This window comes from Oculina patagonica, chromosome 1 (genome assembly GCF_052425735.1).
Source record: "Oculina patagonica isolate OP01 chromosome 1, crgOcupat, whole genome shotgun sequence".
NCBI classification, from domain to species: Eukaryota; Metazoa; Cnidaria; class Anthozoa; order Scleractinia; family Oculinidae; genus Oculina; species Oculina patagonica.
The window spans coordinates 7,997,812-8,023,691 of NC_135758.1; the positions used below are offsets into that span (position 1 = coordinate 7,997,812).

At 39.0% G+C, this 25,880-nt stretch overlaps 3 protein-coding genes across 3 annotated transcripts; all 3 read left to right on the top strand.

Moving 5' to 3' along the window:
- The first annotated feature begins 1,005 nt into the window (after positions 1 to 1,005).
- LOC144654054 (potassium/sodium hyperpolarization-activated cyclic nucleotide-gated channel 2-like) lies at positions 1,006 to 13,066 on the top strand. Its single transcript, XM_078514169.1, has 8 exons — positions 1,006 to 2,018; positions 3,608 to 3,832; positions 5,154 to 5,355; positions 6,220 to 6,369; positions 7,293 to 7,511; positions 9,837 to 9,983; positions 11,209 to 11,449; positions 12,283 to 13,066. The coding sequence occupies exons 1-8, from the start codon at positions 1,234 to 1,236 to the stop codon at positions 12,639 to 12,641; spliced, it is 2,328 nt and encodes a 775-aa protein (XP_078370295.1). The 5' UTR covers positions 1,006 to 1,233; the 3' UTR covers positions 12,642 to 13,066.
- A 1,054-nt stretch (positions 13,067 to 14,120) lies between these two features.
- On the top strand, positions 14,121 to 18,260 carry LOC144648305 (neuropeptide FF receptor 2-like). The gene is made up of 2 exons (XM_078507910.1): positions 14,121 to 14,498; positions 16,870 to 18,260. The coding sequence occupies exon 2, from the start codon at positions 16,921 to 16,923 to the stop codon at positions 18,007 to 18,009; it is 1,089 nt and encodes a 362-aa protein (XP_078364036.1). The 5' UTR covers positions 14,121 to 14,498; positions 16,870 to 16,920; the 3' UTR covers positions 18,010 to 18,260.
- A 1,943-nt stretch (positions 18,261 to 20,203) lies between these two features.
- LOC144655185 (NADH dehydrogenase [ubiquinone] 1 alpha subcomplex subunit 6-like) lies at positions 20,204 to 25,700 on the top strand. The gene is made up of 3 exons (XM_078515402.1): positions 20,204 to 20,336; positions 23,950 to 24,078; positions 25,342 to 25,700. Exons 1-3 carry the CDS (start codon positions 20,217 to 20,219, stop codon positions 25,468 to 25,470), a joined length of 378 nt encoding a protein of 125 aa, XP_078371528.1. The 5' UTR covers positions 20,204 to 20,216; the 3' UTR covers positions 25,471 to 25,700.
- The last annotated feature ends 180 nt before the right edge of the window (positions 25,701 to 25,880 follow it).

A 25,880-nucleotide genomic window follows, 5' to 3' on the forward strand; every position in this document is an offset into this window, starting at 1 on the left:
GTCGCCGAATCAACAACGAACACTTGAATAAACAAATTTACAAGGTTATTTAGTTTTAAAACAGAAATTATCGTTGTTTTATACAGAAGATTTGAAACGATTTCCGAAAAAAAATACTGAAAGTATTATGACTTGCATGACGTTGACAGGTTAATAAAAATCTTATCCATGAACACAAACCTATCCAGTTTTCTGCTATCTCTATTGCGCGACCGCCTGGGTATATAATCATTACATTGAAAGGAAAATAATTTAGTTATCGTTTTTATATTGTTTGATTATCAATATTTAAAATATTATGCTTCGGGGGAAAACATCGAGGTTTTGAGGGAAATTTAGAAAATGTGATCGACGGGGATTATTTTACCGAAATTAACGCAAAAAAGTGTATAAATCATGATGATAATGTCTGAGGTTTCTTGAAAGGTAAAATCGTTTTAAAACCTTAATTTACTGCTCTTTGTGTCTCTGTTAAAGGGATATTAAGGAAGGTATTTGATTGGCAGTTTGGCATTTGATTTATTTTTCCATAACAATGTCTGCCTTTTAAGAGCAACTTTTAAAGATTACTTCCGCACATCTGAGGAAAACAATCAAAATAAAGCAACGATAGTGCTTTAAATGGCTACAAATAATGTAAAATCTGCTTATTTTGGCGATACTTCAACGGGGTCGACTTCGTTAGCAGTTCAAAACAAGCAACATTTCGCTTAGGATTTTGTGTCGGATTTTGAAAGCCCGCTAAGCGCAAAGCAACCGGCTTTTCGAGAACAAAAATAAATAAATAAAGTCAACCACACCACATAAGTATTGGGTAGATCATTTGCAAATTCCCAGCGGGAGAGGCCGAGGAAATCTCCGTTCTGTAACATGCGGTCGATACATTTAGATTTTTTCGAGCGCGCTGACTGGATCGCGCGCGCGACATTAAATATGTTCCATTAACAACACCAGACTATTATTCCCCATACTCTTTCTGTGATGTCACAATCATCAATCGCACGTCATGTAAAATTCACAAGGCAAAAGTCTACATGCACTGAGATTGGGAATAAGCGCGTATCGCGATGCAAAATGGACTCGGCAAAGAAAGCCTATAAACCGGCGCGTGGATATTCGAAGGATTTTGATACCTTTTAATGATGAAGATTTCGTGTTCATGGACAGCGCACAAAGACGCGAATCCTCGGTTTCAGATTCGTCTTGTTATAATCATCAACAAATCCTCAAGAAATGAGTGAAATTCGCGGTGAAGATGCGGAGCTCAAGCAGGAAAGTGGATCTTGTGAATCGATCGACAAATTGCAATCAGATCTGGCGTGTAAGGAAGTTGAAGAACCGGCAACGGACGGGAAACATGTTGAACAATCGTCCACGGCCGAAAATGAATCCGAAGACGATTCACCTAAGGAAAAAAGAACTAGCGAATCTTCTTACGGAACGGAAAACTCGATTTTGTCTTCGCATTTGAGTCTGCAAGCGCTACAAGCGCTGAACGACGGAAATGCGCAAAGCGATGATGAAATGCGGAGTGCTGTGGAAATGTGCCTTTACGAACAAGGACCGTTAAATGAAATTGTAATCGAAGAAAATCCTGAAGCTTTCATTCGTGAATTCGACTCGACGTGTAGTAGTCCGCTTCTAAATGGCCATGCAGTCGATAATGATGTTCATATCACAACAGAGAAACCGCAGGAAAATAATTCGGAAAGAAACATTCACGTAAAGAACAGAGGTAAAAAGATTATTTCGTTCTTCAGCAGGAAACCGCGTACATCGCGAACGAACTCAAAAAGGTCCAACGGCGATGTTATTATTACAATTGACACTGATGAAGTGAGCGTCCTTGATCCGCGACCAAAACCAAAGCCCTCTTTTAATGATCGTTTGAAAGGCTGGCTTCAACCAATGGATAACAAAATGAACATGAAAGTTTTTGGAAGTAGGAAAGCTTTGGCAGATGAACTCTTACGGTACAAGAAGGCTGGTTGGATAATTCACCCGACAAGCGCCTTCAGGTATGAAAAGAGTAAAGTTATTGTTTCCTAGATATGTTGTTGTTGTTGTTGTTTTCTATTTGCATTTATTTTTCATTTGTGTTTATGTCCCCTTTGCTTTTACATAGATTGTTCAGCAGTTTTTTCTCTACAATGAAACCTTTTTTACCTTTATTAATCAAAAACATGAAGTTATTTTCTGGAGGTAGTTTGTGTTATGTTGCACACTGAATTATGTAAAGCAAAATTCACACACGTTTTTAGGAGGTAAAATAGTGTTACGTTATAATTCAGGTATTTTCCAAAACCAGGCCACAAAAACCTCAACGCAGATAGAAGACAAGTTAAACTTCGTTAAGCTAAATTCTGTTGATTGCGATTCGCTATGATCGTTGATTGCATCAAATTTGCGATTTCCGCACTTTTGTATTTGGCGAAGTTTAAATTTTAATATACTTTCTTAGCATATGAAACCATATCTTGATTACAGTCTTTTGCGTATGCAAATTGAGAATAATCACTTACAAAACCCGTGAAAACACCATTTCTGCCTTTGTCGTGTTTTTGTTTTTTCACTTACTTAGCGATTCAGTCTGCCAATGAATTTGTACACCTTTTTCGCACGTTCACTTTTCCTTCTATTAATTCAATTTTCTCTGTTAATCGCTGGAGATTGATTTTTTGGTGTATTTTTCGGAGAAAACATCGGCGATTTTTTTTTCGAACCAATAATACTTTTGGCCAGGTAGAAGTTTTTATGATGTAATGATTTGTCATAATAAAAATTTTAAGTCGCATCGAAGACAGAAGCTGTGAAAAGCTTTGTTTAATTAACGAACGAGTTCGCCTTTACAGGGAAATCGAAATGAATTTAGCGTGGATAATTACAAACCGAAGTTACCGAAATTGTTCGTTTCAAGTATTCGTTTGACCTGGCTCAATTATAAATGTCTCTTTTGTACATTGGATGTCGTCTTGCGAAATATCGGTCAGATCATTATTTTGTCTATTAAACACCAGGTGTTTGGCTGTTTATTTTTCAAACAACTTCAAGGTTTTTTTTCTGAGACATGGTCAGTTTTCATTTTGTAAGCCGATTTACACTAATTCTCCGACTAAACTTGGGTCAACTCAAAACCATTTCAGGTTAAACTCAGATTTAAATGATCAGCTACGGTTTGAGATTAATCAAAATAAAAATAGGAGGCAAGAAAAGCAAATCAGTGAAGAGCTTATAAAAATGAATTCGAATCCACTTGACGCTTATTGAGCGCGCAGGGGGGTGGGTGCAAGTTACATTATATTAGTTTAAGCTGAGCCTACGGTTATAAATTTTAAGTATATTTTTGATCAGTTGGAAAAGAAAATTGGAAGCTCCTCAAAATTGGACAACATAATTATACCGTCTAAATATTTTTTTCTATAAAACTTTAAAAAAAAAGGCATTTTAGTAATAAATTATACAACAACAATAATAGCAACAAAATTTTGTTCCATATCATTAAAACCTTCAAGCTCTTTTAATTTCAGGTCACGTGACCCGGTCGCGAATGTCTTGGAACTTGTTCATATTTTCCCTTCTTTAAGTATTTTTCTGCTTTGTTTTTCAGGCTCTATTGGGATCTTATGATTCTTTCCTTGTTGATTGTGAATATGTTCGTCCTGCCGGTCGCCATTGCGTTCTTTACTGACGATTTTAGTACCTCTTGGATCGTTTTTAACAGCTTATCCGATGGACTTTTTCTCTTGGACATTGTTTTGAACTTTAAAACTGGAGTGCTGGTTCATGGCACTCCGAACAAATTTATCTTAGATCCAAAGAAAATTGCAATACGGTAAGTAAAGTTTAATTAGAACAACCTATCTCTTATATTGTACCCTTCTGGGCACAAAATTGTATGCTACCCTGAAATCCATATTTTTGTTGGTTTTCTTAAACCTCTCGACCAATCAGATGTCAGAAAGCTAACTACAGCACGTGCATGCTGCGCTTCCCTGTCAAACGCTGGATTTTGATTGGCAACTGCATTTCTTAAAATTTTAAACACAGAATGTGTAAAAGATGTACCAAAATTAGTAATGCAAGACAAACAGCACGATTCTAGTCGTTCCTTTGTGCTTGGTATTTTTTTAATATTAATTTTTTAACAGCTTTTTGACGTGTTCAAACTTCTCAAACTTTTCAGCCAGTCATTTGCACATGCCCTTATCATCGGCTAATGGGGGCTTGTTGACTTCTCCGCCTACCAGTTAAAGTAATTCAATTACATAAGCTAGGAGGCGGAGAAGTCAATTAGCCGACATTAGCCAAGCTGGTTTTTAATTAGCCATGCAGTTAAAAAAGAAAGTAACGTACGTAAAGGGGTCAAAAGAAGCTGAAAATTTAATATTAAACGTCAATGCGGACAAAGTTACATCAACTACGTGATCTAGATATTCCATTTACCGCATTACGTATACATAAAACGGTCACCTTTCAACTCTAAAGATAATGTTTCTGTCCAATAAGATTGAAGTAACGTTTGAGGAAAGAAAGTTCCTGACGCACCAATCAATTTTTGAATATTTCTTATGCCAATTTAGCTCAGTATTTTTTTAGCTCTCGCCTACAATGAACAATAAACGATCGGCTGCATGCTTCTCGGTTTCCTTGTGGCGCCTGTTTCCATGCACAATAAGAGGAAAATCATTTTATTTGGCTTAGAAATAAAACTTATGTCAACTAATTGTTGAAAGTCGCCGTTGGGTTTGGTTTTGGTTGGGGGGAGGGTGGGTTTGGACATTGTTAGTACAGTTTTTCCTCAAAGACGTTTTTAAGAAGGAAACGGAATAGAAGGGTTGATGTTTATACATTTTATGCGGAATTTTGGAGGTCGAGTTCTGAGGGGGTTTTCAGGGCCCGTTTGCTCAAAGCACGTTTTTGCTAATAAGCAGGATTTACATAAACTTTGATTTCAGTTTTGAAACATTTTAGCGATATTGACTGTTTTGAAAGCTCATTTTACTGAAGAATTTTCAGCCCGAAATCTTTACAAATTTGAGGAGATAAAAGCTTAGTTAACTAAACTGAACACTTTCTTATGTAAAAAAAAGTATTTGTGTGTGTTTTATTGCTTTAAACGTTAACCATCTTACTATTATTTATCTTATTCGTAGGTATGCTAGGACATGGTTTCTGTTAGATCTTATATCTTCGTTTCCATTTGATTATGTCGTTTCGTCGGCTAGCAGTTCGGGATCTGGGCGACTACTCGGCGCGTCTCGGGCGCTACGCATTCTGCGCATGGCTAAACTACTTAGTCTACTGCGCCTGCTCAGAATATCGCGTCTTGTACGTTACGTCCATCAGTATGAAGAGGTAGGTGATCACGTGCTCGTGTGTATAAAGTCCGGGAGAGGTCTGGGTCAAATATAATTAAGCCTTTTACATCGACTTAAGAGTCCTGTGCTTCAACTCGGTTTCTGTAGCATCAAGCGACTAGTAAGATCACTAATTTTTTAATTTGCATAAGATACTAGTCATGCTAGTCCAGCGCAGTTAATTTACTAGGCCCCTGTTGCTCAAGGGATGGATAACGTTATCTACCGGATAAACAGCAGCTATCCAGTGGATAGAGTCGTTTGTTTTTCCAACAGTTAATTAACTAGGCCCCTGTTGCTCAAGGGATGGATAACGCTATCTACCGGATAAATCGGTATCCAGGGGATAGCGTGGTGTGTTTTGCCAACATTTATCCGCTGGATAGTGATTTAACCGGTGGATAGCGTTATTTATTTTTGTGAGTCATAATAGGAGGCGCAGTGGTCTAATGGTTAGTGCGCTGGCCTCCGGATCGAGCAGTCCGGGTTTAAACCCTGGCCGGGGCACTCCGTTGTGCTCTTGGGCAAAACACTTTCCTCTCATAGTGCCTCTCTTCACCCAGGTATGTAAATAAGTTCCCGCAAATATAATTCCGGGGATAACCCTGCGATGGACTAACATCCCATCCACCGGGGAAGTAGAAATACTCCTAGTCGCTTCATGCTACGGAAATCAGGATAAGCTCCGGCCTGATGGGCCACTAGGCTCGAACGCAACTTCTTTATTGCGAGACATAAGTCATAACTAACCTCTCATAAATAAAAACATGATCAGTCACAGTCTGCTATTTTGGCGTGGCTAATAAACCATAGCTTCCTTTTTAGCTATTGACTGTTTCTTTTTGCTTCACATGTATTACAGATTCTGAATGTTACTCGCTCTGTAATCCGGTTTGTAAACCTGATCAGCCTGATGATGCTGGTAGCCCACTGGAATGGCTGTATGCAATATCTCGTACCAGTTCTCGACGATTTTCCGGATGACTCGTGGGTTATGATCCACGGCTTACGGGTCAGTTCAAAACATTATTTCATAGTCACGCGGTGTATAATTTAGCGCCCAGTAATACGGGCAACATTTTTTTTCAACTTGTCTCGCAACACTGTTGCATTTCAAGTTGTAACGTGATGTTGCACGATTAACGTTCGCTATAAATTTGAGCCCGATATATTAATTACATGCACCTTTTCTGTGACGCGAGTTTCAAAACTCAAAATTTCACAAAGAACGTATGGACGCATTAGCGTTTTTGCCACCAAGAAATATTGCAGTTTTTGCAATATATACAGTTTCGCCGATTATTAAAGAAGCTCTATAGACATCTGTAGTCAATTTGTTTAAAGCATGATGCCTACTCTTTACACAAAGTCGTACCGTATTTATTCGATTAAGCGCCCTGGGCGCTAAATAAATTGAGTTTGGGAGTGGGCGTTTATTTGAGGTGGGCGCTTATTCGAGGCTGGGCGCTTATTAAATTTTCACCATTTTCAGCACGTAGCAGGTTTATTTTGCAACAAACAACAAATAGTAACAGTCCTTGGTTACCGGTATGTACCTAAGCAAAATTTTAACTATTAAGCTTTCTGATACTAACAAAACTCGGTCTTCGGGGAAGTTTGTTAGTAATACTAAGTCGATTTCAATCTCATTGATACTCCTCTTGTGGACTTTAGTTTCTTGGGGGACGGGGGGGGGGGGAGGGGTGGGCTCTTATTCGAGGCTGAGCGCTTATTAACTTTTCCTACCTTCAGAGTGGGCGTTTATTCGAGGTTGGGCGCTTAATCGAATAAATACGGTATGCTAATTTGATTTGATTGATTGATGCAAAATGTAAACAATGACGTCAGCAAAGATTGCCCTTAAAATATCGAGGTTAAAACTGAAAACAAATGTGATATTTAGCTTGTATTCCTCTGACTTGTGTATATGTACAGGACAAGGCATGGACCGAGCAATATCTATGGGCGCTTTTCAAGGCCTTATCTCACATGTTGTGTATTGGTTATGGGCGTCACCCGCCACAAAACATCCCTGAGACCTGCGTCACGATATCAAGCATGATGACAGGAGCGACATTTTACGCGCTGTTTATTGCTTATTCCATTAATGTTATACAGACGATGGATTCTCCTGGTCGCAGCTATAAGGAGAAGGTGAGAGAGAATGGTTTAATGGAGATGAATCGTTCAACAATGACACGAGCGTGGGACAAAAAAATCTGAGTCTTCGACCGTAATTGTACCCCTCAAAAATTTACCATCTTTATTGGTCTTTATTATTTACTACTGATTAGATGATTTCGACATTGCTGATTCTAGCAGTATACAGGACGCGTGCCACATATCAACCTAGTAAATGGCCCAGCTCACCACGAGTCTCTCGGAGCTCAGTTGGTTAGAGCGCCCACCCGGTATCTGAAAGGCCATGGGTTCGATTCCCGTCGAGGAAACCCACGCTCGTGTCATTGTTGAACAATTCATCTTAATCATTTATCACCGAGCTTAAAATTTACCATCTTTATTATTTACTAAAGAATGGTTTTGTTACTTATATAAGAAAACGTGCCTGGAACCCTAGGGGAACTCCTTGTGGTGGGCTTTACGGGGAGGCTCCGCCCGAAAGGGGTGCCTCAAGTTCATTCAGGCTGGAGGTATTTAAGAGGGTAGGAATTTCACGAATTGGAGTTTAGAAAGGGAAGGGGACATTTTCATGTAGGTTTTAAAGGGGCCTTTCAAAATATTTTAAACAGAGGTTATAAATTCAAGAGAAAAATTTAGAAAAGAGACGGCAGTATCCCTTCTCCTGGTCGCAACTACAAGGGGAAGGTAAGGGAGAATTTTTTTGTTGCTGATCTTATTTAGGAAGGTGCTTGGACACTAGAGGGGATACTACCTATAGTAGATAGTAATTTTATGCGGTGTGGTTTTTTTTTTTTTTTTTTTTTTTTTTTTTTTTTTTTGCCAGATAGTTGACACATAGAGAAGCTTTGCTCAAAAGGGGTTCCCTTTTTTCAAGCCAGGGGATTTCTCGACTTGCAGTATAGAAAATGGTGGGGGAAACTGTCATGTAGGTTTTAAAAGGGCCTTTCTAAATATTTCAAACACTCATACAGACCCAGCGAACAGTTAATCTATCTAAGTATTTTTAGGGGTTATTCGAGAGAATATTTAGAAAATAAATGCAGTATACCTACTGTAGGTATGTAAAAGGAGTACTATTTTTCTATCGAAGGTATTTGAAATGGTTACCTTTTCTGTCAAAGTGTTATAAAAAAGGGTAAAGGTATGGACCTCGGGGTAGAGTCTAAAGTATTTTTTTCGCATCCCTATGTTTAGGACCTTATATTGCTATAATGTGGTCGACACAGTAAACTTCTTTGATCTTTCATTAGCCTTAAAATCGAACTAGAATGTAAAAGCAAATGTATAGGATTTCAAAATTCCCGAGCGCCTATTTAGCAACTGCGTAGGTAATGCTGATTATTTCTCAAACATTATCGGCAATTTAATAAGTCAATGCTTTTTTGGAGTAAAAAATACGAAGCTTTCAATTAACACTGCTATAATTTGTTTAGAACGGTACTTAACTCTTTTCATTTTTGTAACGCTGTTTTAAACAAATAATTAGCCAAAAAATCTAACTAGACTATAAAAGCAATTGCATAGGATTTCAAAATTCTCAAAAGCCAATTTAACAACTGTGTTGGTAGTGCTGATTATTTTTCAAAAAAAAAATGGGCGAGATCAATGCATTTGTTGAACAGAAAAACACCAAGCTTTCAACTAACATTGTTACGATAACCTTATTATAGGATAAGAGAAGGAAAAAAAAAAAAAAAGTAATTTTTTTAGAACGGTACTTAACTTTTTTAGTTTTTGTCACATTTGACATTGTTTTAAACTAATCATTAGCCGAAAAATCTAACAAAATACAATAAAAGAAAATGTAAAGGATTTCAAAATTCACAAAAGCCTATTCAACAACTGCGTAGGTACTGTCGATTATTTTACAAAAACAATCAGCAATATCAATGCATTTGTTGAATAGAAAAATACGAAGCTTTCAATTAACACTGTTACAGTATTAATTTTTAAGAACGGTAATTAACTCTTTTAATTTTTAACAAATTATTAGCCGAAAAATCTTACTTGACAAAAAGGCAAATGTGTAGGATTTCAAAGCTCTCAAAAGCCTATTTAGGTGGGTAGTGTTGATTTTCTTTCAAAAATTATGAGCATTATCAATGCATTTGTTGAATAGAAACATGCGAAGCTTTCAATGAACACTGTTACTCTATATGAACTTTTTTTATAACGGTAATTAACTCTTTTAATTTTTGTAACACCATTTAAATTAGATCATTTTGATATTCGATATCTTTACCTTCCTTTGTTGATATTTTATAAGCCTCAATGTAAACTTCTGGTTCTTCAAGCAAAAGTGTTCTACACAATTAAGTTTATTATCACTTTTCGTAGATACAACAAATCGAGGAGTACATGGCTCACCGGAAGCTGCCTGTTAATCTCAGAGACAAAATTACGAAGTATTATGAGCACAGATTTCAAGGAAAACTATTTGAAGAGGAGAAACTTCTGGCCGAGGTGTCTCGACCATTGCGAAAGGTAGGTATGAAGCTAAAAGAACGTGAAATTCATCTCCTCACAACCTCGTTCCCAGGGTCTCTCCCCCCTGGGAACGAGGTTGATGTCCATACAATTAAGTTCGAGTAAAAATGCAAATTTGTTTCTATGAACTGTTTAGTGGACTACATGACCACCATACATCGTATAGGTTTTACCATCAAAGAAATGTGCACACTTATTTTCACACTTTATTTTCGACTAACCAACTTAATCAGAGATAAAACCAAATTAACTGCAAGCAGATTTATAAACTAAATTTTAGTTAGTGCAGCTGTTGTTATTGTTTTGGTGGTGGAAGTTGTTAGTATTGCTTCAATTGTTGTTGTCGATGTTATGTGTTGTTGTTGTTGCTTCTAGTGTTGGTTTTGTTTAACGTTTGCCTTTCCATTATCAACAACGCACACCACCCGAATAATAAACTGCTGATAATATGAATAAAAAGTCAATTTTCCTGTCCGTCTTTTCTGTTGTAAACACAGTTGGAATTCTAGAAAGAACGTATTGTGAAAATCTCTCGCCCACTTGTTCTTCTAACGTTGGGCGAGGTTTCTACCAGAAAAAGATAAAATATTTTGTAACAGTTCAACAATACGTGGTTTCGCTGTCACGCCACTGTCACGCCGCGAAAAAATAAATCCAAAACTATTGAGTCAAAAAAATCAAGAATATTACAGGTTGTAGAAAATTACTACAAGCACTTCTTATCCAAGTCTCAGGTCAGTACGTTATTCTGTACTTGAGTTATCCGTCAAAATGTTTCACGCAAATTTAGAGAGCACAGTATATATGGAAACGCCATGCTGGAGTCCAACTGGTTGGACTCCAACATGGCGGCCGGAAATCAATGAAAACATCTGACATTAAATTCTGCTACAAAAAGCGTTTAGATCGCTCTCATGAACAAGTAAACATTCACATAAACACTTCTTGCAAAACCGAGATTGTTAAAAATCGCAGGATAAGGCATTTATTTAAGAAAACGTGAGAGCCTTCAGGCGGCCATCTTTGACCTCGTGTGGCGCGAAACTTTGAAATTCAAAATGCTCTATCTTAAAGACGGCAAATGCAATATATCAAGGATTTCTAATAGCCAGTGAAGGATAAAAACTCAGGGTTCTTGCGATTCTGGGTTTTAGAATTTTACTGACGTCACGTGAAAACCAAGAATTAGTTGTACTTATCCAATGTTTATTTCTGTTGCTAGGCCATCGTCAATTATAACTGCCGAGAGCTCGTGCGTGCTGTACCATTCTTCTATGACGCTGATCCAGACTTCGTGTCGGCCATAATAACAAAACTAGAGTTCGAAGTCTACCTGGAAGGTGACGTCATCATTCGCGAGGGAGAGTTCGGAACAGAGATGTATTTTCTTAAGTCGGGGGTCGTGGGCGTGAGTTGTGATGGGTTAACCACTGACGATTTGACTGATGGCTCATATTTTGGAGGTGAGTAACTCAGACCATGAAGAAAGGTGGATGGATCATCATAGAGATCTTTCTTTTTAAACAAGAAGGTCCAGTATAAAATTGGCCTGGCTTGTTGGTCATTTTTCACGCCCTGTTGTCGGTCAACCATCGAAGCATGAACAGCTGACAAACAATCGTCGTGATTTCTACAATGGTTCATAATAAAATGTCTTTCATTTTATAAGAATACTCTGTTGAAACATTAGCAAGGCATAACATACTTATGCCAATGGTACGGTTTGCCTTACGTGACCTCGAAGCATGTTCAGTTTCAGCAAAAGTACTGAAATTTGCATTTCACGTTCAAGAGGCAAATGGTCTCTTTTTTAATTTTAATTGACAGCAAGGGAGCCGACCTGCATCCTTCACCTTACATCTAAAACTTTTAACTTTAGAGAGGGCGACACCATACCCCCCCCCCCCCCCCCCCCCTCCCACCACCACCACCACCTCCGTTTAAGGTACTAGGTACCGGGGCAAGAAAAGGGCCCACCATTACTCCCCCGCTTTAACTTCTTTACAAGCAAGAAATTAAGGGCGCGTTCGTTTGAGATCAGTGCGGAATAAGAGCAATTGGAATATTGCGAGTTAGCGTTCGTTTGGCAGCTCTTCTCATTCCGATTTTCATTCCGGCTATTCTGCCCTCAGGAGCAGAATAGCAGAATAATATATTCCTACTCCCGAAAATCCCAAGCGAACGCGCCCTCCGCCCCCTCCTCTCCCCTTCTCCCACCCCACCTTTTTTGAGGAACTGTTGATCTGCCCCTTCAGAGTGTTTAAGGGTAAATATATGGTTGTTTTTCTTTCTCTAGAAATCTGTCTTCTGACGAACGCCAGACGCACTGCGACCATCGTAGCGAAATCTCTGTGCGACATATTCATTCTACACGCGGAGGACTTTAGGGAGGTAGTGGATGAATACCCGGAGATGCGACAAGTCATGGAGTCAGTGGCGACTCAACGATTGAGCAGAATGGGCAAATCAGTGGACTTTTCGGCTTGTCCGTCAAGAGAGAATCTATTGGCACAGCTTCGGAGCAGCTCCAGACCTAGCAGTATATGCGGCAGTTGCTCAAATTTACTACAACCGCGGGAAAACCATCCAGAGATTGTGATTACTAGGGACTATTCATCTGACGACGGCATGTGTGATAACAACGAAATCATTTAAGATCATTTTAAGATTAATTTAATTTTTGAAGAATGGCGCTTTCCTCGAAAACGAAATGTGTTTAGTGTAAATGTGTTTTTGACAATTTGAGCGATGATGTAAATTGTTTTCAAGCCCAGCGTGAAGCTTAAGGTCTGCTGTCGTTGAAAATTGACACAAATGCCAGAGAGACATGGTAGAGAAATAACTGCAAGTAAATAAATGCAGTTGAATAGATGGGTTACATGTTGTAGCCCAATTGAATTGCAATTTAATTAATAATAAAAAGGGATCTTCGATGTTGTATATATAGTTAAATAGCAATGCCATTAGGAGGTCTGCAATTTAAGATCCTCACTAAAAGAAGTGATATATAAGAGCGTTTGTATTTTGTGCACTAAAAACTTCATTTTATGTAAGAAATAAAAATACCCCATGCCTTTATTGGTAAACACTTTCCTGTTATTGTCTTTTAAAGCATGTTTGCTCACATTCGGAAGCCATGTTAAGGTATTCCTGGAGGCTATTTTCTTCATTTTTTTCTATTATGTAGCCTGGCCAGCAATATTGTAGCCAGGTTATATTGCATTCAGAATCACCAAACCGTCAATCTCTTCCTTGAACCTTTTTAACCACATTTTAAACACATGCGCACTGGAAAATAATGCAGATTTGTTCCCAATCTCGTCCCCAGAGGCCGCGATCCTTCTGGTCTGCACCAGGGATCTGGACCTCTGAGCTATTCTGAAAGCCCGCCACAAAGGCGTCTGAATCTGATTGGCTGTTGAAAACTTGTTCGTTTCACCACAATCTCAGGCGCACACGCACAGTCAAACTGGAACCAGGATTTCCTGGTTCCGGTTTTGGATTCGTCCAGAGTCCCTCGAGTTTCCCGACCGCTGGTCAAGGGGAACGCAGGCTCTGGGAACGAAATTGCTTTGTTCCCCTAAACAAGAAAGAATTGTGTTTCCTTTTTGTCTCTTTTTTAAGCTTTTTGGGGCTTCTTGCTTATCTTTGCATTCGCATTCAAGCCATTTGCCGTTTGGTTTGCTGAAAATTAGTAAACTGACACAGAGCTGCTGAAAAGCAATTAAAAACCGTAGAGTTTGTAGGCTGGAAGAACTGGTCAAAATATAAATCCCATAATGCAACCAAGAACAAGTGTTACCAAAACGAGAAGCTCGCCTCGTTACCAGAAAGAGGTCCACCTATAAAAACGAGGCTAATATCAGCAGGTGAAATTATTTTTATCACTTCTAAAAATAACAATCAACATGAATCAATATCGCTGCGCATTATGTATGAACGTTGATTTTATAAACAAATGAAAAGAAATTGCGTTTTTCCCCTACTGATACCGCGATTAGCGTTTTTATTGGGGATATGCCTTTATTAATTCACCGCTTTGCTTGTCTTTGAAAAGAATATTGATGATTTTATGACACTCACGATGAATCGGCATTGACAAGCTCTGACAATCATACGAAAACGAAGTGATTAACCAAGGAGGGAAGAGTCAATAATTGGCGTTTATATACGGTGAAATTACACTGTAGCTAAGGAAACACCTTCGTTCCGGCTTTTGTTCGCTGACATAATATCTCCAACGCCAAGTCACAAGTCAAACCCGATATCAAATAACTCGAGTATTCTGTTACTAGCATCTGCCTGGTGTTCAAATACAGGTTTTTCTCGACTGCAAAAAATACTAATCCAACTAGAACGAGAGTTGCATTGAGAGAAAATAAATAGCTTCTTGAGCCTCAAACGCCCTAGAAAATTTTATTTTATTTTGACACCGAAAGCAAGCCGCCGGCCGCAGGCGAGCTTAAGAGAGGCAAGTCGTGTTTAACAAAACGGTGATAGAGCTTTCTAGAGGTACGTTAACCGTTTCTTTTGCATTTGGTCTTTGTTTTATATATCTTGCTTTAAGAGCAAATCGTTTGATATTTAGCCACTGTCTTTTGTAATGAAAATGTTCGCAGATTTTTTCCTTGTTTTTTTGTTATAGCTTATTTCCTCATTGTAATTGTGTTGTTACAATAATTTATTGGCTTTTCTGCTGAACTGTAACTAAAACCGACGGATTTAGCTATTGTTGTTTTTACACAAATGCAATTTCTTCATGCACTGAAGCATAACAAGAGCTAGGGTATTTTGTTTAAAATTCCCAGAAAAAAAGGAGCAAAAAAATTAATATTTAATTTTAATTTTGGCGTTATTCGTCCGTCTTACAATCAATTATTGTGGCAGGATACACAACCAATAATTTGAGCAAAACTGTTTAGTCTTCAACGCTAGCTGCGCGGGTTAAAAAAAGCTAGCATTAAATCTGGAACTGAAAATGAAAATCAATTTTAGACATTACGGGTTAAAAAAATGACTACCGTAGATCGACGAATTAAACAGAACTATCTTTCACACATTTTAAGCCGGGCATACTTTAATACTTAAACAACCACAAACCAAAGCAATTATGCATGCAAGATGAACATTTTGCGCGAAGCCGAAGCCTATTATATTAATCAAATGTTCTTCCAATCCGTTTGTCGTAATTTTAATTTTAGCGGAGGTGAATATTAAGGGTGAGAAAATTAATATCGGAAGATAAAAAATGTTTCCGCCGGTTTTGGCTGTCTATTTGAATACATTTTTTTCAAGAATTAGAAACAAAAACTATATTTTTTTCAGAATCGGATTTATTTTCGAGTAAAAGACTGGCTCAAGTTACTTTCTTTTAGAAAAACTTTAAATTGTAGGTTTATTTTGGACAGCTTTGGCAGGTTTACTGTTCACATCAATTTTGTGTGTGTGCGTACGTTGATAGGCCAGAACAAAACAGATTTAATTCAAATGTCTGCCTTAATTTTTCATAAGCAAGTTCATTTATTTGTTCAAAGAATTTAATAACAAGCCAACACCTTGGAAACTCTCCATTTTATAACGTGGTTTAATCAACATCAAAGTTCTGGTGCCTCAGGGGAAATTGGAAGTGATAAAGACGTTTTCCGACCAAGACAATATATAGGCAGGCTGGCTTTCATTTCCATGGCCTGACGACTATTAATCTGAAAGAAAAAACAGAAAAGTACTTTTAACTAATTCACTTTCGACTTAGCGATGAATACATAAACTGACGAAATACTTTTTCTTTGCATTTCTCAAAAAAAATGATCAGGCTTTGAAAAACAAGTCAGCTTACGCTATTTGTCCTTTAACAATGCTTACGTCCTCGGCTTGATAATGTGCTCAGTTTTAAATATCAGTTATTATCACACGACTGAAATTAAGACCCCGGCCCGAGCACCTCATTCTTAAGAAAACAGTCCCACGTTTTGACGTCAACAGGGCCGCGCGGCTTTTTGCAGACCGTTTTCAGCCTGGTCCAGAACAAACATACTACCCCGCACACACTGAAAGTTACTTAATTTTGTTGATTCATGCACGTGCACTCTTTCAACGAAATTTACCTAAGAAACTGACCAACTCATAAACTGATCATTTGCTTTCTGAGTGGTTGGCCTCGACCGCTCTCGACATTGTCTAGCAACAGGGTTTATAACGGTCGGTAGTACTCACGAAAGCGTAGGAGTATTAAGTAATTGTAAACGAAAGTCAATGTTTGAGACTAATAATCCGGGAGGAAATTTATCTCGTCTTTGGGTCAATCTTAATGAAAAATCCCATTTGGCCTGCCCCTCCAAAATTAAAAGAACTTCAAAGAAAGTTTGCAATTCGAATGAAGACAGCTGGGAGAAGTAAAAGTTAATCCATTAACAAATGTTAAAAATCCAAGAATTTTCTCTTTATTTTGTTTTTTTTTACAATGCAATCAGCATTGAAGCACGCTTAAAAACGTGTAGGAACAAAAAATTTTCTCCAAAAACGCCATGAATGAAGAAAGGAAAAAAAGGTTTTCCAAACCGTTTTTTTCAAGCTATAGCCGCCATGTCGGGGCGACGTCGCTAGGGCGCACGCGCCCGCGAAGCATGCCGCTAGCTGTGATGATCATGAAAAACCAAATGTATGGTTCTGTAAATTTTCTATCGGTATGGATGCTCCGCTCTCGCGCGCTTTCGGCGCGCGCGGGAGCTCCGCTAAAAAAAAAAAACAGTTAGCCTGCGTCGCAGACGAACTAAATCCCGGTATATTTAGTTTGTCTACAACGCAGACTAAAAAAAGTAGGCATCATTTTCATTTTGAGTTCAGAATTCTTTTATTTATTGTAAAGTTGGATTATGTTTTGCAGTCTGTATAAGAGTAACCGCTGGAAGAAGCAAACTGCACACTCGAGAAAGAAATGGCGAATGACACGGAAGGAACGAACGACGATCTGTCATTTCACACCATTGACTATGTTCAGCTAGCCATATACCCTCTCATTCTGCTGTTTGGCTCCATCGGCAATATCCTTGTAATACTTGTGATTCGTAACAAGAAACACAACCGAAAAATCAACGACTATTTCATTCTCAACCTCGCTATAAGCGATTTTTGTATGCTCACTATAAGCATCTCTGCGGACTTCTACTTAAAATTCAGAGAATTCCCGCTTGGCGACTTGCTCTGCAAAGGGGTCTGGCCTCTAATGACGATGTGTTTATTTGCAAGCGTATTCACGCTGACCTGCATGGCGATAGAGCGCTGGCGCACCATTGTGAAACCGCTGTCTGTGAGGCTTGCGGTCTCGAAAGTGATCTACATCCTCGTGTTTACCTGGATCGCGGGGCTGGCGTGTGTTTCACCTCTGACAGTAGTTGCTTACCACAAAGGACGCGGCTGCGCGGAAGACTGGCCTAGCTTTGGCATGCGGCAAGCGTACACGGTAGCCGTTGTTCTACTTCAGTACACCCTACCTCTCTTCATTATCACCATCGCTTATGCAAGAATTGGAATTTTCTTGAAGCACCGCGCCAAGTTAAAAATTTCCGACACATGCACGCGTGCGGCAGTTATTAGAAGAAATGCAAGCAATGCAAAAATCAACAAGAATTTACGAACTATAGTGATCCTTTTTGCAATTTTCATGTTGCCAAAACAAGTATTGTGGCTTTGGCTGGATTTTAGCAGTGGTGGAGATTTCGAACACTTCAGTGATGCCTTGATTTTCAGTGAAATTTTGCTATACGTTCACAGTTCGACGAATCCAGTCGTATACGGTACGATCTTACACGAATATCGCTCGGGCATTTGTCACTATCTAAGGCGTATTTTTCCCTTCGTCGGGGGAAACTTTACGAGCGGAGCTCAAGTTCATCCTGACCCGAAGTTTTTAGAAAAGAACACCTCACTTAACAGTAACTCCATGGCCTTGGCAAATCAAAGGTCTTGCCCTTTACAAAGTTTAGAGGGAAGGTCACATGAAAAACAACAAGAAAATTGTACGTAAAACAACGCCTCCCTTAACAGTAACTCTATGGCTCTGGCAAATCAAGGGTCTTGTCATTTACAAAGTATAGAGAGAAGGTCACATGAGAAAAAACAAGAAAATCACTAAAGGTGGATTTCCACTGACGAGTAATTTTTTACGTGCGTTTACGTGCGTGAAAATTACTTGCGTACACGTTAACGCAAGTTGTTCATACACTGTCTCTATATTTTTTTCTCGCACGTAAAATAATACGCGTCAGTGGAAATCCAGCATTATGGTGGATTCCACTGACGTAATTTACGTGCGTAAAAAATTAGAGACAATGTATGAACGACTTGCGTACACGTTTGCGCAAGTCGTTCATACATTGTCTCTATATTTTTTTCACGCACGTAAAATAATGCGCGTCAGTGGAAATCCAGCATTAAGGAGGCGCGTCACCGAAGCACGGCGCATATTGAAAAGTGTAGTCAGTAGTTCTCCAGTTCGTTGTTCGTAATCTGTTCCAATCAGTTGCATTTAGAAATTCACCGTCGGCTTAAGAATCTTGGACAATAGAACAGTCCTCGGAAATATTTATCTAGTAAGATATTTCATGCCTCCCACGAGAACTCTTAGGCAATCCTAATTCAATAATACCGTCTGTTGTAATTATGTATTTTTAAAACGATACGTGTAAGTAACGAAGAATAAAGTTTTGTACTGTATGAGTTGGTGTAATGATTTCTTTTAGTTGGGTAATCTTGAACTATGAGCAGTCAGGTTTAATTTTTGTCCCAATTAAAACGGTGGGAACTCGCAGTTATACTTTTCTGCTGGCAGTAAAGTTTGACTAAAAGTAAAACTTTATTACAGCAAGGGACCGCCAACGATAACTAAATTAATAGAGCAATCAAACCTCTCTGGGTAGGATTTAGAAGAGATGGTTTGATTGCTGCATTGACTAAAGACTGAAAGAAAAAAATCATGACAACATAAATTTTGGCCTCTTTTCAGATCTTAGATGTATTAGATGTCATTCTACCTTTGCTTTGTTATCGTTAAGGTCATTGCCCTGAAATAGAACTGAACACAATTTTTTAACCAAACTTCGCCTACTGGTTTATCACTTTAAGGGAACTTAAATTTTGAAATAAAAAAGGGGGGTCACCAGATTCGTTTAGGAGCAGGAAGACTTTGTATATTCCATATAATTCCTTTAAAATTCCTCTGCGAGTACTAGTAAAGTACACGTTTTTAGCGATAATTTATTTTTCAAATACAAGAATTGATTTGTTTTCATTTTACAGAAAGAATTTGATCGCTACACCCAAAATATGGGAAAAAAATGATAGGTCACCAGACTCGTTTACGAGAAAGCGACAATTTACTTCTCTCGCGGACTAAGCCGCATAGAAAAAAGCCGCCATTTTGTTTATGCACGCGAGCGCGCGCGCGCTTATGACGCGTAAAATTCTGCGCAGTAAGGATGCGCAATACAATACAGGGCAATGACCTTAATTTGACGGGAGCAGGTTAGAGCGTAGGGGAAGGGGTAGACTCTGCATTTCGGCACCCAACATGGAACGCAGGCTCACAAAATGGCTGGAAATCGAGCCTAGGGTAAGTGGAGGATTTTGAAATACCTTTTCCCCCCTTAACAACTTGCAAGTTCTGGGGATTAAGGAGCTAAACAGTCATAATGCATTTCGTTGGGAAGGCAGAGCGAAAAACGGTGAGCGAAAAATAAGGGAAGGGTGTGGGGAAAAAGGCGATTTCTATCCCCAAACCCTCGCCATTTTTACCACTCGCCGTTCTCTGCGCTACTTCCTAACTAACCGAATGCCTGGAACAGGCTAAGGGACGGACCATTATTTTCTTGGAGGGGGGGGGGGGATGAAACATTTTGCTCTGCAAACTTTTTTTTTTAGTTTATGCACCTCTGCAAACATTTTTTTTTCGAAATTCTTACTATTTTTTATTTATACATATCGTGTTTGCAAACAATTTATTTTGTCTTTCCAGGCCCTGCAAACATTTTTTTTTTTCAATATTTTTCATCCCCTCCCCCCCCCCCCCCTCCAAAAAAATAATGGTCCGTCCCTAAAGGTGAGTGCAGTGCCGAGTGCAGTGCATACACTGCATAATGAACGCGCGAGTCACGCGCGAGTCCGTTTTGACAGTTCAGAGAACTGGAACGAGAGGTACGAAATGCTTCCCCTGATCCTTTGGTGCACGCTTTCAAGATGGCGGCCAAACAAGTTGCTGAGACTGCGGGAAAAACAGTGTTCAAACCGCTTCTTTCAACAAGCCACGTTGAAGCCAGACGAAGAGTATTGAACCTTTATCGAGCCTGGTGGAGAGAGGTACTAATAAGTTATATTTTTTGCTCTCTAAGGCTTTGTAAATAGCATAAACGTCCTGCATGTGAATCATAGTTTGGTGTGACCAGTATCACTAAAGATGAGTCATTATCATCTAGTTAAAACTAGTAATAGTTCTCACTATAAAGCTGCCCCCGCCTTTTTATAATTTGTTTTTTTGTCGCCTTTAATTATTAATGCCGATGGACTGCACAATTAGGCTTCTTTTTTACTGTGTCATGCGGAATTTCTTGTTGTGTGACACCGTTGCGTCCTAAAAATATTCACAAGTTCAAGTCGAATATATCACCTAGCACGCGGAAATAACACCTAGCGGAAATAACACATAACACATTATTCGTGATGACAACACACAAGCTTATTCCCGGGCTTATAACATTCAAAATAAACTTACAATAATTTCCAGGCCAAAAAGCCTAAAAAATTCCACGAGTAACAAAATATGGCACATTCAAAGATTCGAGAAAACAACCCACTCTTTGGATCAAATAATCTGACAGTTTGTTAGCGAAACGAATTACGTTGTACCTTGTACTACATGACAAAGTTCACGCGTTTGTTTATTAGTCGTTGTAACTTGTAAGATGTATACGATACAACAAACCTCCGAAAGCAAACCTTACAAATGTAACGCTTGGAACATAGGTAGCCGGCACGTAGCCAAGAACACGAAACCAATTGCTCGAAATCTTTCGACGTATTACTAACATTTGCTTCAAATATCACTTAACACAACCAAAGCAGAGAAACCGCTCGAACAAATCTGTGAACACGCGTAGGCCAAAACCGGAAAACAAAACGCTGCTAGCAGATGGCGAAGCTCGAAACGCGAAGGTGACCAAACGCGACCTTGTGGTTGCAAGTACCCGACACCACCGTGCGCGCTTGCTAAAATATTACCCGTCACGACCGTGCGCGCCTAGTTTTGTCAAATCGAGAACGCTTCGCCCATTACAAACACATTTCTTACTTTTTCAACAAATATTCTTTGTCCTTGTATGTATACACGCGGGGAGTCCTAGGGTGCCTCCTCGGGTTTTGGCCTCTGGGCCAAAACCCTGCGGGGGCAATTAATAAAGCCAAAGAGGCATTACAACAACTGTTAAACAAATAAAAAATAAACCTGCTATAGATCGAACTTAATAAAAAATCGAGGTCTATCTTATCTAAGAAAAGAAGTGTTTGATTACAAAGGAACATAAAACTATGGGAAATGGACAGTATAAAAAGATCTTTATTTTTTGAAGCTTTCATCACCAGTTCTATGTTTATCCTGATTGATGTTATTTTTCAATTCAAATCAAAGTGCAAATCTGCATCTTATAAGTGATATTTATACCTAATCGTACCTTTTTGGTACACTTCGGGGGCATATCAGGTGAGTTTGGTCGAGCAATGGCTCGTATTAACCAAGGCGAGACCAAATGAGCCTGATATGCCTCCAAAGCATACCAAAGTGGTATAACTGCCAACTTTTTCTGGGTCAAAGGCGTGAGATTTTTTCCCTGAGAGTGAGGTTTCCGAAGACGACACGACCGTGTCCGAAGATTTCCAAAGCCGTCCGAAGTATTCCGAAGACGTTCCGAAATTATCCCAGTTCCAGTCCCAGGACATGTTTTGCTAAACACGACGTTGTTTCCAATGCATTTCTTGTCAAAACTCTGAGATTTTCGGAAAAAAGTCATTGTCATTTACTCATTTTACACTGAGTTTTCGTTTTTCGCATTGGTTTGAGTTGACATTTTTCTGGAAAGTGTGTCCGTTATGGTTGTAATAACTCACATTTTTCGACTAGGCGTGAGAAATTGGTTTGTAAGCGTGAGTTGGCATGAGATCGGAGTTTTCAACTCGCAGGTGTGAGAGGCGTGAGAGTTGGCAGGTATAAAGTGGTACGATTAGATATTTATTGAACCCAAATTCGGAGCTTAGCAAACAATTAGGGACCTCTGAATCAATTGTTTCAGTCTGAATGTTTCAGTACTCTTCTGACTTTGGCAAACATTGTTCAATTGGCGAGCGCTCAAGTTTTTACTCTTTTACTCTTTTTTCGTATGGTAAAACTACTTAACTTGAAAGTAACCATGATATCATGGCATATCAGGTCAATGACTTGATATCGTGGGATATGAGGACAGTAGAACACACTTCTGATTGGCTACTTGCAAATTTGGGTACGGTAAGTCCAGGTGATATCATCTGGCAATCATTGAAAAGGCCAAATATTTTTACCAGTTCAATTTTCAAAGGGGTATAGGGGGCTGTTTACAATGAGAAACTGCTTCTTCAGGAAAAATAAATACTGCAGCAATTTAAATAAAAGAAATTGTATTGTCTGGAGCTATTTCTTAATTCTACATGTAGCTACAGTAACTGATAATCATATTGCTGTTGTGGTAAGTTTTATAACAGATTCAAAACTTTAACGAACAGTACAAATGTACCTTTACAGCAAGGCGCCCAAAAGTGTGACCACTTTTAATTTATTCACATTCTTTCGTGCCGATTTAATCCATTCAGAAGTCAACTGCAAGCTATCCACAGCTTTTGATTGGATTAAATCTGCACGAAAGAATGTGAATAAATTAAAAGTGGTCACACTTTTGGGCGCCTTGCTGTAAAACGTCACTTGATCTATTGCACAAGTTTAGTATGTCCAGATGACACAGATCACATGTATGAGCTTCTTGCATCATATGGCCGGGGATGCATGCCATTATTAATAGTAAATATTGCATCTTTGGGGATTTTAAGCATGTCTGGATACAAGTAACAAAATCACTGCATCTGTTATAATTGTTTCTATCAAATTGAGATGTCAATCTTTAAAGGTAATTGCCCTGTATTGCATTGCGCATCCTTACTGCGCAGAATTTTATGTGCGCACAAGTACGCACATAAACAAAATGGCGGCTTTTTCCTATGCGGCTTAGTCCGCGAGAGAAGTAAATTGTCCCTTTCTCGTAAACAAGTCTGGTGGCCTATCAATTTTTTCTCATATTTTGAGTGTAGCGATCAAATTCTTTCTGTAAAATGAAAACAGATCAATTCCTATGTTTGAAAAATAAATTATCGCTAAAAAAGTGTACTTTGCCAGTACTCGCAGAGGAATTATAGATGAATTATATAGAATATACAAGGTCTTTCCTGCTCCTAAATGAATCTGGTGACCCCCCTTTTTTATTTCAAAATTTTAAGTTTCCTTAAAGTAATAAACCAGTAGGCGAAGTTTGATTCAAAATCTGTGTTCAGTTCTATTTCAAGGTAATGACCTTAAACTGAAATTGTGGGTAATAAAATATAATTTTGTATAGTTGAGATGAAAAATAAACTTAACTAGTTTGCTTTTAATTATTGAAGTAAATATGAGAAACTTCCAGTTCTCAGAACTTTGCTCTTTTTGTAAAGTTTTATTTGCATGTAGCCCCTTACCTCTTTCAAGCTCCTCTCCTCTCCTCCCCCCACCACACTCTTATAAATCACTCTTTAGACCTTCAAAGACCCCTCCCCCTAGTAAAAATATAACTCAAATGTGCTGTAAAAAATTTTACATTGTATGTCACGAGAAACATTGGGCTCACTGTTTTCAATTTCTTAGGTCCCACATGCTATTGAGGCATTTACCCTTGAAATCACTTCCAAAACTGGCCGTGCAAAAGTACGAGAGGAGTTCATGAAAAATGCTCACGTCAGAGACATCAGGGTGATTGACATGTTAGTCATCAAGGTTAGTTTGGTTAAGGCTACATTGCCTTTGCACTGTGCACTCATCTGTCTGTATTCATGACTTGTGTGTGACCTTTTGGCTGTGAGAAAAGTTGTTCAGAAAGTGTTAAAATATTACAAAACACCTTGAAGTAAACTCTGTATAGAGGGTAACACTAAAAAGCAAATAGCAGTAATAAATTTGTGGCATTTATGTAGATATGGAAGGTGCAGTTGCCTAATGGTTAGTGCACTGGACTCCTGATTGAGCGGTCTGGGTTCATGCCCTAGCCGGGTTCAGTGTGTTGTATATTTCTTAGAGAAGACATTTTACGTTCACAAGGCTTCTCTCCATTCGGGAGTATAAACGGGTACCAGCGAATTTGATGCTGGGGGCAGCCCTGGCTTCAACTCGGGCTTTGCCCGAGTTCAAGCCTAGCCAGCAACCTTAACTTGAGGGGGTTATGTGTCAAGCATGGTTTGGGAACCTTGCCCAGGCTCTGGGCTATCTGCTGGTGTCCAGCTGGCAAGTAGCTGTCAAAAGCTGGGGGAAGGGGGTCAAGGGGAAGGTGTCACTTTTGACTGCTGGGCCTAGCTAGGTTCTGGCCCCTTTGACAGGGTTTTCAACAGTGTTGTAAAGTAGCGGACATAGTTGTGAAACCACCGGACTTGGCATTTTTCTTGGCGTCTCAAGGCTAGCGCCAAACGCACCAGCACCTAGGGGGGTCTGGGGGTATGCCCCCCAGGAAATTTTAGGAATCAGTTTCCCAGGCAGGGCTGGAGTTCATCAAAATGGACAGTTGGTAGGGGGAGGGAGAACAGCAACGAAGAATTTTCAGTTGATTATCATTGCGATTCAAATGTTTCTGTTATCCTCTAGTCAGTAAGTTCACGAGATGCTAAAGTAAAACAAATATAATAGTAAAAAAAATAAAAATAATTTAAAAAAATCTCAAATATTGGTATCAAAGTACCGGGCGTGGAATGGGAAACGACCGGACGATACGTCCGGCCTCCAGCCCCAAACGAAAACCCTGCTTTGAGCAAGTTGTGTAAATTTTGAATGCCCTGTGGAGTCTGTGGATATTTAGAATGACACGGGTCAAGGGTTCCCTATATAGAAGGCACCCTGCCGGTCTGGCAGCTGCCAACTGGGCTCCTGACATGACAACCTTCTAGCCTGGGGGGGGGGAGGGCAAGGGACTTGTATTCGCCTAGGCTGTTTTGGGTGGTGGGTGCCAGGTTCTTGGAAAATCGATCAGATATATATATTTTTTTTCTTCAGGGCAAAATGGAGCTTGAAGAAACACACAACTTGTGGAAGCAGCCAACACATATCATGCGATACTTCAAGGAGACTGAAAAACCAAGGAAAACAGACTTTCTGGCAAAATTCTATGATGGATATGACTAAATGATTTTGTGTTTGACATTAAAAGAGAACAAAGGTTTCCACCTTAGATCAGAATGATTGATTTTAGTTTGAGTGAAATTTTGTGGGTTTTTCTGCTGTAAGTTTGGTATGAAGGAAGATCTTTTTTTGCCAAATATTTTAAGGTCAGATTAAACAAGCTGTCAAGTTGAATGTAAATAAAATCTGTTTAAACTACACCAGAATAAAACTTTTTGTCTTTTGTAATTGAATAGATGTGTCAATTTATTAATAAAATAACATTATAGCACAACTTAATTTAGCATCTACTAATTTGTCCATGGGTACATAATTATGCCTTCAACCTGAGCGACAAGAAGCTAGAGACGCATTCGGTTATCACCTCCTGTGACTTTTAGGCTTCTTTTGTGCTTAGCAGCCTCCCACATACA